Consider the following 13,669-nt stretch of genomic DNA (forward strand, 5'->3'; position numbering starts at 1 on the left):
AATTCCCATATAGCTTCTCTTCCCATTTAAACGGTGGCTAGATCCAGACTAAGCTTAGTGCCTATACATTGGCAAGCAGTCTCGTACTGAAGGGCAGACAGTTAACAGAACGGGCTACTACTTGTGCAGGATGTTTTTGGTAGTAGTACCCACATAAGGATTTTCTGATTCATTGTAGGCTACTCTCTCATGCTTGCACCACCTCCTCAGCTGGGCCCAGTGCAAATTCAGCAACACTCAGGAAACTAATTAATCCTAAAAGTGATGCTGAAAAGCAAAAAGAGTTATTCTAATCCAGTTCCATTTTCTGCTTATGTTACTGCAGCCCCACATACAGCTCTGCTGGCACAACAGAGGGGAAGGTGAGTAGCTGTAGGTGGCTCGTCAGAGGTGCCAGGCTCTGAAGCCAGAGCCACACAGAGGAAAGGGTGATTGGCGGTGCTCCCTGGGACCGCGACCACACGTTAACTGTCTAGCTCTTGGCTTACGCATTTGGTTCTGGGATCCAGGTCTGTTCTTGTGGTTAAGGCAGTGGTTACAGACAAGAAGGCTGAGTCTTTATATTTAGCATTCTCAAGAGGAAGTGCGGTTAGATGGGAGGAAGCTGCTATGGCATTTCAAGGTCCTCAGTTCTCCGGTTTCATTGGAAGTGACCTGGTAAAACCACTAAGATACCTTAACTGGTTTAATGAAATATGAGTAGGCAAGTGGCAGCGAACACAAAGGAAAAACACAGTATGAACTTCATTTCATACCAAGAGCTGCAAACTGCACAGACAGACTGCCAGGTCTCAGTAACAGGTACAGAGCAGTGAGCGCTGGCTGAGAGAACATGCACACTGAAGGACCGTTCATGAACTGTTCCTAAAGATGCCATTTCTTTTCTCTTGTTTGGAATGGTCAATGGCTCTTTTCCTCTTCCCATTTCCTTACTCAAAAAAAAAAAAAAATTTAGTAGGGTAAAACTAATTTTTCCATTAAAATATTTTTATGCCCTGTGGAAGGAAATGAAAAAAAGACAGTGGGGGGGGAGAGATGCAGAGACAGCTGTCTGAAATTCTCTCATTAATCATATGTAAAAAAAGTTACAAACGTTTTTCTTTTGGCAAAACTTCCGTATCCCAATTACAAAAGATATGTCTTCAACCATTTTTTCCCCATGTTACACATTCCACGGCTCCTAAGGATCCCACAGCACAACAAGTCAGTCTCGTTCTCCATTCCATTTTTAAAAATGCAAAGGCTTGGGTTTTTTTGTCTCCACATTAGAAGCACTAACAGAAAGCTCTCCTCTGTTAACAGTTAATTATTACCTGACTGACTTGCCACAGATGGATGCAAACACAGGAAAATTACAATAGATCATCTGACACGCAGCAACTTGTAAATAACTTATTCACATGGCTGAGAGGGCTAAGCTAGAAAAGTCTAGTAAAACGATAATGAATTTTAATAATCATGTAAGACCCAGTGTGGACACATGTAAACTGGAATTCACACCTTTATTTCTCCGCCAAATCAGAACAAACAGAATTGCATAGGAACTTTATTCTCGTGTAACTGCATTCCACAACGTAACACAACACATTAAAACATGAAAGCCTTCTAGCCTTTTCGGATTAATCCAAAAAACAAAGTGACTTCCACTTATGAAGAAAGGTCAGATCTTACAAGTTTAGAGGAGTACCTACATAAACCACAAGCACATAATTTCATAATCTAATGTAAAACAATATAATAATCATCATTCAAAGTACACCAGGTGGTGTTGTACTGGCCTCAATGGATTTGTAATAATACCAATATGTATATTAAAGAGCTAATAAATTTACATTGTTAATTCTTAAATGTAATATCATCCCATCATGCCAAGAAGAAGATTATGTTCAAATCTTAATAAACAATATATTTGGAAGAAACAAAAACCTGATGATTAACAAAAGGTTGTGAAACTTGCAAGAAAGGAAAAAAAAAAAAGGTGGTATTTGGTTTCTGGCTTTTCCTGTTTAGAATTAAAACACCAGATCTCATGGAATGATGTCTCATGTTGTTACGTGGTCAGGAGGGCATTCCCTTTGTCAAAGACCTGGCAAACTTTTGCAAGTAGTGAGATTATATATAATTTTAAGGAAAAGAATTTTAGAAAGAGACAGAAGATACCTAATCCTACACTAAACCAACATGCAAGGAATGCATCATTAGAAGAGGCAGGATCTATAAATAATTCATTCTGCATTTCTTCCATACAAACTGCTATTCCCATGAAATAAACATGTTTTTGTGATTACTTCCAACTGCTCCACACCAGCACCTTACCTGCCTAGGCTGGCATTCCACTGCCTATTGTGAATGCAAATTGCTGCAAAATGTACCTTTCATAAAAAGCTACTGCTTCATTTAATTGTTAGCAAGTGTGGCAGCACTCCCATGTCAATTTTGGAATGTCACACATGCTATATACGATAATATACGCTAACTGCTGAATAGGACTGCCTTTAGACCACGTGAGCCATTACTCCTGAACGGCATCAGTTACCAGATTTCATCTCCCAAACCCTTTCATTTCAGTTCCTGCCTCAGCTTTATTCTTCTCAAAAGTAAAGCTGAAAAAGAATATCCAGCATGGTATTTTATCCAATTTCAAATATATAAACCGAGAATTACCATGTTTTCCAGGTGCTTCTGCTAAAATGATGAGCAGCAAAATAACTGGCATTATTTTAAATACAAACTCCACTTACATAAATTTTGTACTGATAACATAATTTCATTTGGTTGACTGATTTTAAAAAAATAAAGAAAAGTATTATACCTGTACAACTCCTGAAAAGCATATGAATGCACCAGTATACGTTACTTGATAAAACTTGTGACACTACTTTCAAAATCATATTTGTAACAGTGTAAAGGCAATATTTGCATAAATATTGGGCATTGCTGAAGTGGGAGGAGTGCAGAGAACATTCAGTTTAATATTTAACATTTTCTGAGATGACATACAGCAATCCACATGTCATCCAGCCATGTTGTATTCTGTTCTCAGACTCAGAAATACGACATACATTACAATCGCACATTGTCCTTTTTTAGTCCAAGTTCCCATTCTGCAGAAACCAATGAACCCACTGGAAAAATGTTGGTCTTTCTTATCTCAGCAGGGCATGGGCTATTTACAAGAACCACCACACAAAATGCAGTAAATGCATTTTTTCCTCTAACAGGAATAGCAAGTTCATCCGACGTGAGTACTTGACACTGACAACAGTAAGGCAACTGCTCCCTCGGCTTTAAGAGGTGACAGGGCCCAAGGCAGAATTTCACCTTATTTCTTGGGGGAATGCATTCAATAAATAGAGCCACTTTTACTTACCTTGTTTATGGAGCCCCACAAAGATCAACTCTTCCAGCTCTCCTTGAGAGAGGTCTCTAATACAAGCAAGATAAAATACACTTCCACCTCTTCTTTGTTATGTATGTGCACACTTCTACCCTTCTATGCTATGAGTCAGACCAGGGATGGAGAGCAACTGATAGGCAGAAGAAAATATTGGGAAAGCGTCATGAATAATAACCATGAAATAAATTATTAGTTTGGTTGATAAGATGGCTTTGTTCTTGGGGACTTGCCGCACAGCAGCACCCATCTGCAGCAATTAAAGGATCAAACAGCAGTAATCAAACCAAAGCCACTCACTCTTCCCATGGGCTTCCACAGAATTTCCAGTCCTCTTCACAGTGTCAGCCATTTATTTGCAAGTGGCTGCATGCCCCAGGCCCATAATATCTGAAAGTCAAACTAAAAATCTGCAATAAATTTACAATCAATAATTTAATTTTTCTTGCACAAAATAGCTCTTTATTTTATGGTAAAAGCTGCTCTGGGGAGGAGATTGGTCCAAAAATTATATTCATACAGTAACTACCAGGAAGATAAAGAAATTCACCTTCCATGCCATGTGTGAGCATTTGACCTTTCCTTTCATAACAAATACATAGAAACTTTTTTTTTACTTCCTTTAAGACACAGACAAAAAAATCCTTCTTAAAAAAAAGTGAACCTGCTGCATAGATATTGCTTCCTTGGGAAAGATGAAAGAACAAACCCTGGACAGACCACCATGTCCAGCACTACACTTTTGGGAGATGCACAGATACTGCTGTAACGAAACATGGCAAAGGAACAGAGAAAATGCTGAAAACTCTGCCTTTTCAAATTAACTGAGCAGATGTTGTGACAGTTGTGACTAAAATCTAGAAAATAAAATAAAAACTGAGGTCTTTTAAGCTGCATTTCAGATTCCTTTAAATTAATCACAAATGTTTAGCTATGGTCACAAAACAAGGTCTGCTTTCCTTTTGGCTGCTATCTCACTAGAAATAAGTAAGCACATATCTGTCCTGGATTTCAAGGCGTTTGATATGTTATGTCAAAGCGTAAGAATTTGCTGCTTCCTATGATGTTTTATGTCATACTATGACATGCCAAGTTATCTGGAATTCATGACATGTCAAAATGAAAATTTAAAAAAAGAACAAGACATAAATCATTGAAGCTCACGCATGAGCCTACAAAGAGGCTGAATTTTGAGAAGACTACTCTGTCCTTAATATGAGATTCCATACCCATGATAATGCACACAACAACCGTGTATCCTGGGCGGGTTAGAAGCCTAAAACATCTGGATGACACATGCTTCATTGCTTAAAGATGAACTGCAAAACAAAAACTTTTCCCCCATTACTGCGTTATCACATAACTACTTAAATGTAAAATTCTAAGTACGAGACAGCTCCCTAATTTCATGCTGGTTTTGTGGTTTTAGTCTTTATACCTCTAATAAATTCAGACAGGAAACTCCAGTTTAAACCAACTGAAGTATGCTTGCACTGGAGATTGTCTTGGTTTAGCTACATGGGCATAAAAATAAAATTCATTCAACCAAAGCAAGTCCTCTTGTAGGACTAGATTGACTAGACTGCCATCTCTTTCTGCTTAGAAGGGGGCTAATATATTGTCTTTAAAGTATAATTAGTTTAAGGTCATTGCAAGCGAGAATGAAAAGTAGTTTTATACTTCTTAAAATTTAATTTTCCTTACATTTTCAAGAAGTTAACATCATAAAAAAACACATTACAAAATTCCATGTACTACACTCTGTAAAATCTTAAATGGTAATGAAGCACCACTGGACCATGATACAGCAAATCTTAGCCCTGCACATTGCTGGATTCATTAATGCAGCTTCATTTACTTTGGAGCAATTTAGAGGTAAACAATGTAGAGCAACAAAAAATAAATCTTTTAGTTGAAAACAGAATAATTTTAAGAAATGTATTTAAAATAGAAATATCCAATTTCAAAGGAGCATCAGAAAGAATAAACTATGGAGTTTTGCTAGTTTTGTTTCGTGAGGAGGCAGGGAGAAGGGAAAAAAAATCAGCCATAGGAAGTAAGGATTGAGTGATCCAACACGAAACCTGGTTGTTACCTCGGAAATCCTGACTCTTCTCTGTAACTCCTTGTTGCATCCGTTACTTTCCAACTTATTTGTGCATACCTCATAAGGGGCATCTTTGTGTATTTACACCATAATTATGAAAGAAATCTTGCTGAAGCCATGAAATGTGAAAAATGGCAGGAACTGGAAGCTCAAAGACTGATCTCTTCACATTTACACAACACTTTCCATCCCTAAAGATACAACTACATATTCCTAGGAATTATTCCAGTCACAATAGAAATACCGCAGCCCACAAAACTGTTGATCATCAGCTTAAGACAGGCTGAGAAGAGAGCTTGCATTACAGTGAACCTGCAGCAAATTTAGATGTTGCTGGAAAATGACCGATCAGAGGGGCATCCTCCCAGGAGGAGGGGAGGTGACCTTTGTTCCTCTTTCTAGGATCTCTCCATCTCTTGTCGCATCAGAGGAAAGAGCACAGCACAAGGATCAAACAGGACCCAAGTACAGTTCTCAGCATAGGAAAGCGGATGGATGCCATGCATAAACATTGCTTCAGTTAATTTAACAGTCAGGGGAGTATGTGAATTATCTTGGGCCTGATTCAAGCAGGGTATGGAGGTCATCTCCATGGAAGGCCCTGCATCCTGCAAATCCATAGCAGTGAATGGAGTTATGGTGAGACACAAAGCCTACCCTGCAAAACAGAACAGAGGTGAAACAAGCAATGTGCTTCTGATGATGTAGAAACTTGGGAGGAAATATCTACAATCACACAGAGAAGTTAAAAAAAAAAAAAAACAAAAAACCAACCAACCACAAATTAATAACTAAATATCCAAAATGAAAAGTGTCCAAACACGAGGACCAGATCCTTTTAGACCTTCTGCCTTTTCCCCTCTGAACAGCTACTTGCAAGGGTGGAAAATAGAATATAATGAGATCGGCTTTGCTATTTTAGTCTTAAAAGTGCATATGGAGCATATGCTTGCAGATCATAATGTTATCTGTATTATAGCAATGTCTGAAGACCCCAATCAGAGGCAGGTCATTGAATGCTCAAGAGAAAACTCCCAAAGAAAATTTCTGTCAAAAACAGTTTACCATGTGAACTAAGGGGAAAATGCAAACTATGGATTTAATTAAACTGGATGAGATAACCACAGACAGGAAACATGCAAAACAATCAGAGGTGAACACACAGGTATGGTCAGTTTTGACAGAGTCCTGCAGAAAACTGTTACAAGCATGTGATGAACAGTTTTGTTTCTTTGAAACCTGTAAGTTACATTTTACAAAACAGTTCTTTCGATCTATTGATTCGATTAAAAAAAAAAAAAAATTAAAGATTTTACTTGGGCACTTGCCTACGTTGAGAGAAGAACTCACAATCAGCTGTGGTAACAAGAGCATTGCCTCACATTATACAAACACGATTTAGACCACAGAATTTCACTGAAGCTTTCAACTCACTTCTGATCTCTGCTGGTAGAAGGTCATGTCCAGTCTACAGGCACATGAAATCTATTTTGTTTACTGCACAGTAAATACACGGCACCCAAAACACTAAAGAAATCTCTTTCTAGATTTCACACTTAGTCCTTACTGTATGGGTCCATTACACGTGGACTTTTTTTATTAAATTCTACCACATTAAGCTTACACAGTGTACTATGACGACAACATAATCCACCTCCAACATCCTCTTCAAAACCTCCACTTAAAAAGAGGAGTTTGTAAATAGAGGAAAGCATAATCCCCTGCAAAGTGCAGCATGTGTGAACTAAGTTACCTGTTCTACTTGCTTTAAAATATCACAGTCCAGCCCTCAGTGGGGGTTATCAGCATTTTACAGAGTATCATTATAACTCATGTTGTATTTATTGTAAGAAGACAGGTACATTGAAGTATCATCTTTCAATTTTGCAAAACCTAGTGTTTCTTTGAAGTAATTTATTGAAAAACATCTGTCGTCATTTTAAAGGGTCAGCGGCTGATACAGTGGACGTTAGGGAGTTCAATATCTTTAGGGATAATAGTGACTACATGAATAGTAATCACTCTCTTAATCTACTAATCAGCAAGATGACATGTAGCTACCATAGTAACAAGATCAACTGTTTGCTTCCAAGAAATGCCTACGCTTCACTCAGCTGTTCTGCCATGGTTTTTGAAGACATGATGGAAAAAATAAAAACACATCCTTGTGTCTTAGAACTCGCCTCTTTCTCTGCATTTCCTCAACAGAAGAGAGTTTCACTGGTTTTAATGAAAACGTTCCACTGCTTGTTGGGAGACAAAGTTTTTGAAGCCTTGATCAGCGACAGCCCCATCAATCTGATCTAAACAGAGCGCACAACGCACACCACAGAGATAACACACGTTCTAGGAAGAATCACCTTCCCAAACATTTCTACAAAGGCTACACACAGAGATTATTTCTCGCAGTAGTCATAGTAAAAGGAGGTCTCGGTGTCTAAAGGTTATACGCTTTTTCTAATATGCTCTTAACCACTTTCAGTAACTCCAGTTAATTATTAATAGCCAGCTCTGTTCTTTGCACTTCACAGACATCTCTATCCAATCTCATTTATGTTAAACTCTCACACGTACAGAACACCAACATTCAGCAAGTCTTAATATCTGCATGAGAGATGGGGAGGGAAACAAGTGAAAAGGAGGGCAAAAAAAAAATTTAAAAATCTAGGAAAGGAAGCAGGGCAAGTCACAAGGCAGAGCCATAGAGGGACCCTGGGCTGAAGTGGCAGGGACATACAGTTGTTCTGTCTTCCCATCCACTCTGCCATCACGTAGTTAAAATCTACACTTGTAGCGCGGATTTTTTTTTTTATTATTATTTCTTTTTTATGTTTCCACACAGGCAACTGATTGAATAAATGAGAGAGTCAGGACAAACCTAAGAGAAAGGAGGAGGGTGTAGCTAACAAGTTTGTATTTTCAAGAAGGAATTAGCCTGGTGTCACATCAAAATACACATATTATTCTGAATTTCCTTGTTATGGTAAAAGCTTGAGAAGTAACTGTACACATTAGATTAAAAACTTATACACCATTAAGTATCTTGATCTAGACATTTAAATTATTCCTATGGGATGTCTGTCTGAGAAAGTCCAGCCTGCCTCATGGCAAAGCTAATCTTCACGTATCTGTTTCACTTTTTATCCTTGCACCTGCCTGTATTAACAAGATTAAGAATTAAACTGACAGAGAGCTGTCTGTCAAGGAATACCAATTTATCTCTTGATTTAATCATCAGAATTACAACCAAATGGAGATCCAGTCCTGGGCAAAGAGAAAGTGTTTATTGTGTTATAATTCAAACTGTAACAGAAGGGCCCCGCAGAAGTCATGCTTGTGGCAGGCTGTGGCACCAGTGGAAATGATTGGGAGGGGGAAAGAGACACTGAAGTTTTCTTGTAAAAGGATATTTTTATTTAACTGTTAGGGCCAGAGGGAAGATTTTGCATGTGATCTCTCCACATGGTAAAATAAATAATAAATAAATAAATAATTTCTCTCCTCTGGATCACTTGCAGATCCCAGCTCAGTCATTCAAGGAGTGTTTACAAAGGAGTGCACGTGTTTATCTTTGCGAAGCCAGGCTCCATTCGCAGAGTGTGTATCTCCTCGTCCCAAGTCACAACTTAACTCTCAATTGCGTCAGTGTTATCTGCTTAAAGGAGTTTGTTACCACCTAACTCCAAGCAGAACCTGCTAGTTTGGGGAAGTTTCTGCACTTGAGGCAGACTTTGCCATATTTATTAAGATAAACTGCCATAACCCTCATGCTCATGAAAGAAAACTCTAAAAATATCCGTGTGCCACAGATCCACTAGTAGGGAATGAATGAAAGGGCAAAACAGTGCAGCAAATTAAGAAGTTGTTTTTAAAGTTGAATGCCAAAAAAAAGTGATAAGAATAGGCTGCAAGGAGACACAGGAATGTTTATTATTTGAAGCCTTGAAGCTTTGCAATTTATCCACTTTGCTGATACGCTGAACACAACTGCTATGAGAGGCCATCCCAAAGTTTAAGATCATCAACCCTCTGTTGATCAGACTGAAAATAACAAAACATTCACAGATCAGTTTTATTTACCAAAAGGAACAGAGTGGAAATGTATTCAAAAGATACACACAAAGGAGCGAGGCAGATAGCAAATGAATCTGAACAAATGACTTTCAAGCCAGGCAGAGGAGAGTGACTCCCTGCAAGTGACAACACTGTAAGGAAACAAATGCTGTTTGTTCTCAACCGACTGCACTTCCGCCTCCTCCCCTTTCATTCAATACTTTATGCTAGTGATGCTCCCTCCATCTCCATGACATGCTGGTTGCAAATACTTTTATGTCGGTGAGGAAAGCCGGCTGAAGAAAGCGTATGATCACACGGTAAGTTTACGCTTGTATTTGCTGGTGCGAAGGGGAAAAACCCTCTGACAAATAGGTCACTTAATTAGCAAATGCAATTAAGTATTAAGTGTAATTGTGTGGAGCATGTGGATCTTGGGTAAATTCAGCAGGGGAGTGTGTGCTTAAGGAGCAACTGGGACAGCTGTGTACATCTGCAACCTTTGCTTTAAAAGCAGTAAATGCTGCACCGTCAGAAAAAGAAAATAACTTCCCCGTTTTGTCCTTTGTACTGTTGCCTGAATGCTATTGCTTCTGAAGGAATTCGGCTCAAAGTCAGCTGAGACAAACCAGAGCCCCTCACCCCCCTCCTATTATTCAGTACACAGTTCCCTTCCCGCTAGCTCGCAGTTCTGACAATGCAGGGGAAGAGGAAAAGAATGGCAGAGGGAAGCAGAGCACAGCTGTACGTTGCAGAATCTCTCCATATTCATTTGCCAGACAAAGCCAGTATTCAAAAAGACAACGAAGATGCAATAGGACCGTACCGAATCCACGCCTCTGAGCAGCGAGGGGCTCTCCAACAATGCATTCAAGCAACAGATAGAGATTTACCTTCAAAATGCAGGCCATGTTCGTTCTCTATCCTTCCTACCACAGAGCAGCAGGATTCTACTTTGTGAGCAGCAGTTCCAGTGTCAGGCAAAAGGCTGGTAGAGCTGCAGAACTGCTAGAGCCTACATTCCTGTAGATCCAAATAAGGGTACCACGCATCCAGGATCCGTTAGTCATATTAGTCTTTTTATGCCCCGTTTGTTCCACCCATCAGCTCCTCCACTGGCTGGGAGCCAGCCCGGTACCTCCCCTCCGTCACATGACCGAGTTTGATTCATGGCTCCAGCGTGTATTTTTGTAAGCTCCAGGACGCGCTCGCACAATACTGTACGTACAGATGGGAATCTGTACCTTGTGGAGGTTTCGCAATGGTTGGAAACCGAGCTGTGTCTTTATAATTAATCCCTGTGCGACTCTCTAAATGTTCGCAGGAGACACAGTTGCTGCCAGTTGGTCAGAAAAGTGCAAACTCTATTCTTCGGGCTCTAAAAATTCTTACGCTGCTTGTTAGCGTCAAGTATCGTTTTATGTTCAGCCCCTTTCATTGTACAGCAGGCTTCCCTTTGTCTGAATGCTGCAATTGCTGCTCTATGAGAGAGAATCATTATCAGCAACCAACACAAATATCCCTCCAGGGTGCTTGCGTTGTGCTGCGCGTGCCTTTTTGTGTAAAAGGCTGGCATACATCACAGGGAATAGAAAGTATGGGTTGGTTTGTTGGGTTTTTTTAATTTGTGCAAGTCTGATAAAGGCTCTCTGAACTTTCTTTGGACTTTCCTACACTGCAGTGGGATTAACTGCAGATTAGTACATTCTGCTGTTGAAGAAATCTGTCACTTTGCATCATCTCATCATATTGAAATTCTTCTCTTACATATCACAAAGATTTCACTTCATATTTGTCACTTCTCCTGTAGTCTCTTTCTCCCTGTTTTACACTTTCCCACTGCTTCTTATTACTTCATCTTGGAATCCTTTGCATTTTCAGTACTTGGCACCTTCCCTGTATTCCTTCTGTGCTGCATTGCTTCACTCCTGCTGCTTTAATACACACCAAAGATCTCCCGTAATAAATTGCTTGTAGTGGATGACTTCATCCTCTCTGCAGAAACTCAGGGTACCTGTTTACATGCAGCCAATATACTCCAGTTAAAGTTACATAATTGCTTACCATGGAGCTCCTTCGTATGTGGAATCAGAAGGGGTTAGTACTGTGCTGCACATTTAACAACCAAAACTGTTCCCTGCCTGGCAAGCCTCTCCTATCCAGGTGCAATCCCTCAAGACCGCAAGTAGGTTGAAATGAAAGGAATTAGCTGTCTTCATTTCTAGGCAGGGGCAAATAATCTCCAAGAGCAGAACAGAAAGGGACTGGGGATGCTTCCTCCAGCTCACACTCCTTGGCTGGCCCCCTGTGCACTTCCAAAGAAGATGCCAGTTTGTGTTTGGCCTTTGCACCACCTCTCCAGGGCGCCGTAGTTTTACACAGGTCCTGCAAACTCTGCAGCACCTCTCCACTGGAAATCCACCTCTTTGCTCAACTACAGCCACAAGCCAAAGCTCTTGAACTGAAAATTGTAGTGTTGTTGGGAAGACTAATGAACAAAAAACTTACTGAAGTTTCTAACTGTGAGTTGGAGTTGTCTAACATAAGGAAATATCAGAACAAGGAATCAGTGGAAGAAGCTTGTGAGGGAGGGATCTATGGTCTTTTTTTTATTAGATGCTACCACCAGTCAGTGTTTATATATAAAAGCTCATTTTTTTAATGAACAAGATACACAAATTATTCTTTCCTTTTTTAATTAAAAAAAATAATTGCCTATTTTTGTCTCCAGCAGTCAAGTATCTAGTTTTTCTGGGACTGAAACTATTCCTTTCATCTGTGTGGTGGGCATGGGAAAAGTTTCCATCTCAGACAAACAAGATATATTCCATTCCCCCACCCTACCAACTCTGTAAAGAACAAAAGGAATGAGACTTGGAGAGAAACTGTCCTGAAAAGGTCAACCATTTCAACATGTCTACAGCATTGAGGGATTTCCAGTGAATTATATTCCTTAAGGAAAGGCAGAGATGTGGGTAGGTATCTGGTTTTAAGCATTTCTCTGACATGTTTTGATTCTAAACATCGTATCAGACAAAATACGTCTACTTTTAACTTTTCGGCTTTTTGTAAATTGACATATATCGTAAATGTACTTCATCATCACTTCACCCCAGCAACAGCCATCCTTCCCTCCCTCCCTCTGTGACTCACAATCCAACCACCTCATATTCACCTGCCTGCTGGGATGCTTGTATGACACCTTCTTAAGGGCATAACAAAAGTAATTTCCTAGGTTGTCCAACAGGCAGCTACAGCCCCTCTACATTGTCTTAGTTTAGTGAAACACAAATAGATTTTCTGGGATGCTAAAAGTGCTCTAAGTGCCCATGAGTTGCTCACAGTGTGCACAGGGTCCCACAGTTCCCATGGGCAGTTCCCAGGCACAGGGACCCCTGCAGCAGCAGCAGCTGTTGTTTTAGACCATGCTCTGCTGGTGTCTGTAAGGAAGCCATGTGAAACTCTGTGTTTGTTCTCTGCAGATACAAGTGAGGCTGGAATTTTTTCTTCTGGAACTTAGTTTAGAGAGGAGAAAACATAAACCTCTGCCTTTCAAACAAATAGGTGCTTTTCTTTGAGGGATATGAGATTCCACCTTATTTGCTCCTGGGGACAAGAACTGAAGGTGTGACTCTAGCTGAGATCACTGTAAACAGCAGCAGAAAGCTCAACCTTAGGCTAAGCTGATTTCACCTCAGAGAAACTACGTGTAGAAATGCATCCACTAAATGACAAACAAACATTGTAAGCACATCTTTTCTGTGAGTCTTATCAAGTGTTTTATTTGAATTTAAAACGCTCTTGAAATCAGGTTTAGGTCAAACATGGCTCACTCAAATTTGAGTCACACCTGCGACTTTCCATCCAAAATGAACACAGTTGTTGTTGTTGCCTGGTAGAGATGTCAAAGGCAGTACAAAACTGCCTTTCAAGTCTGAATCATTGTGACAGGCCACACAAAGTCACTACTTCTAGTTCTGAAGACAAAGAACTTGCATATTTGCCATTTAGTTCAAACCCTGCCAATACATTCTTAGGGAGATGCAATCTTGGGGAAAATAGTGGTTGCTTGGGCAGTAATCCTTTTCAGTTCTCGGTCTTAAAAACTAATCCTG

General features: G+C 39.8%; 1 protein-coding gene across 1 annotated transcript in view; it reads right to left on the reverse strand.

Moving 5' to 3' along the window:
- Positions 1 to 10,560, reverse strand: part of ST6GALNAC3 (ST6 N-acetylgalactosaminide alpha-2,6-sialyltransferase 3) — a 221,090-nt gene extending 210,530 nt beyond the window's left edge. The window contains exon 1 of the mRNA XM_086753036.1: positions 10,448 to 10,560. Within this exon, the coding sequence (XP_086609162.1) occupies positions 10,448 to 10,465 (18 nt within the window). The 5' untranslated portion in view covers positions 10,466 to 10,560. The remainder of the gene's footprint in view (positions 1 to 10,447) is intronic.
- Positions 10,561 to 13,669: the final 3,109 nt, after the last annotated feature.

Source organism: Chlamydotis macqueenii, chromosome 8 (assembly GCF_036417535.1).
Source record: "Chlamydotis macqueenii isolate bChlMac1 chromosome 8, bChlMac1.mat, whole genome shotgun sequence".
In the NCBI taxonomy this organism is placed as follows: domain Eukaryota; kingdom Metazoa; phylum Chordata; class Aves; order Otidiformes; family Otididae; genus Chlamydotis; species Chlamydotis macqueenii.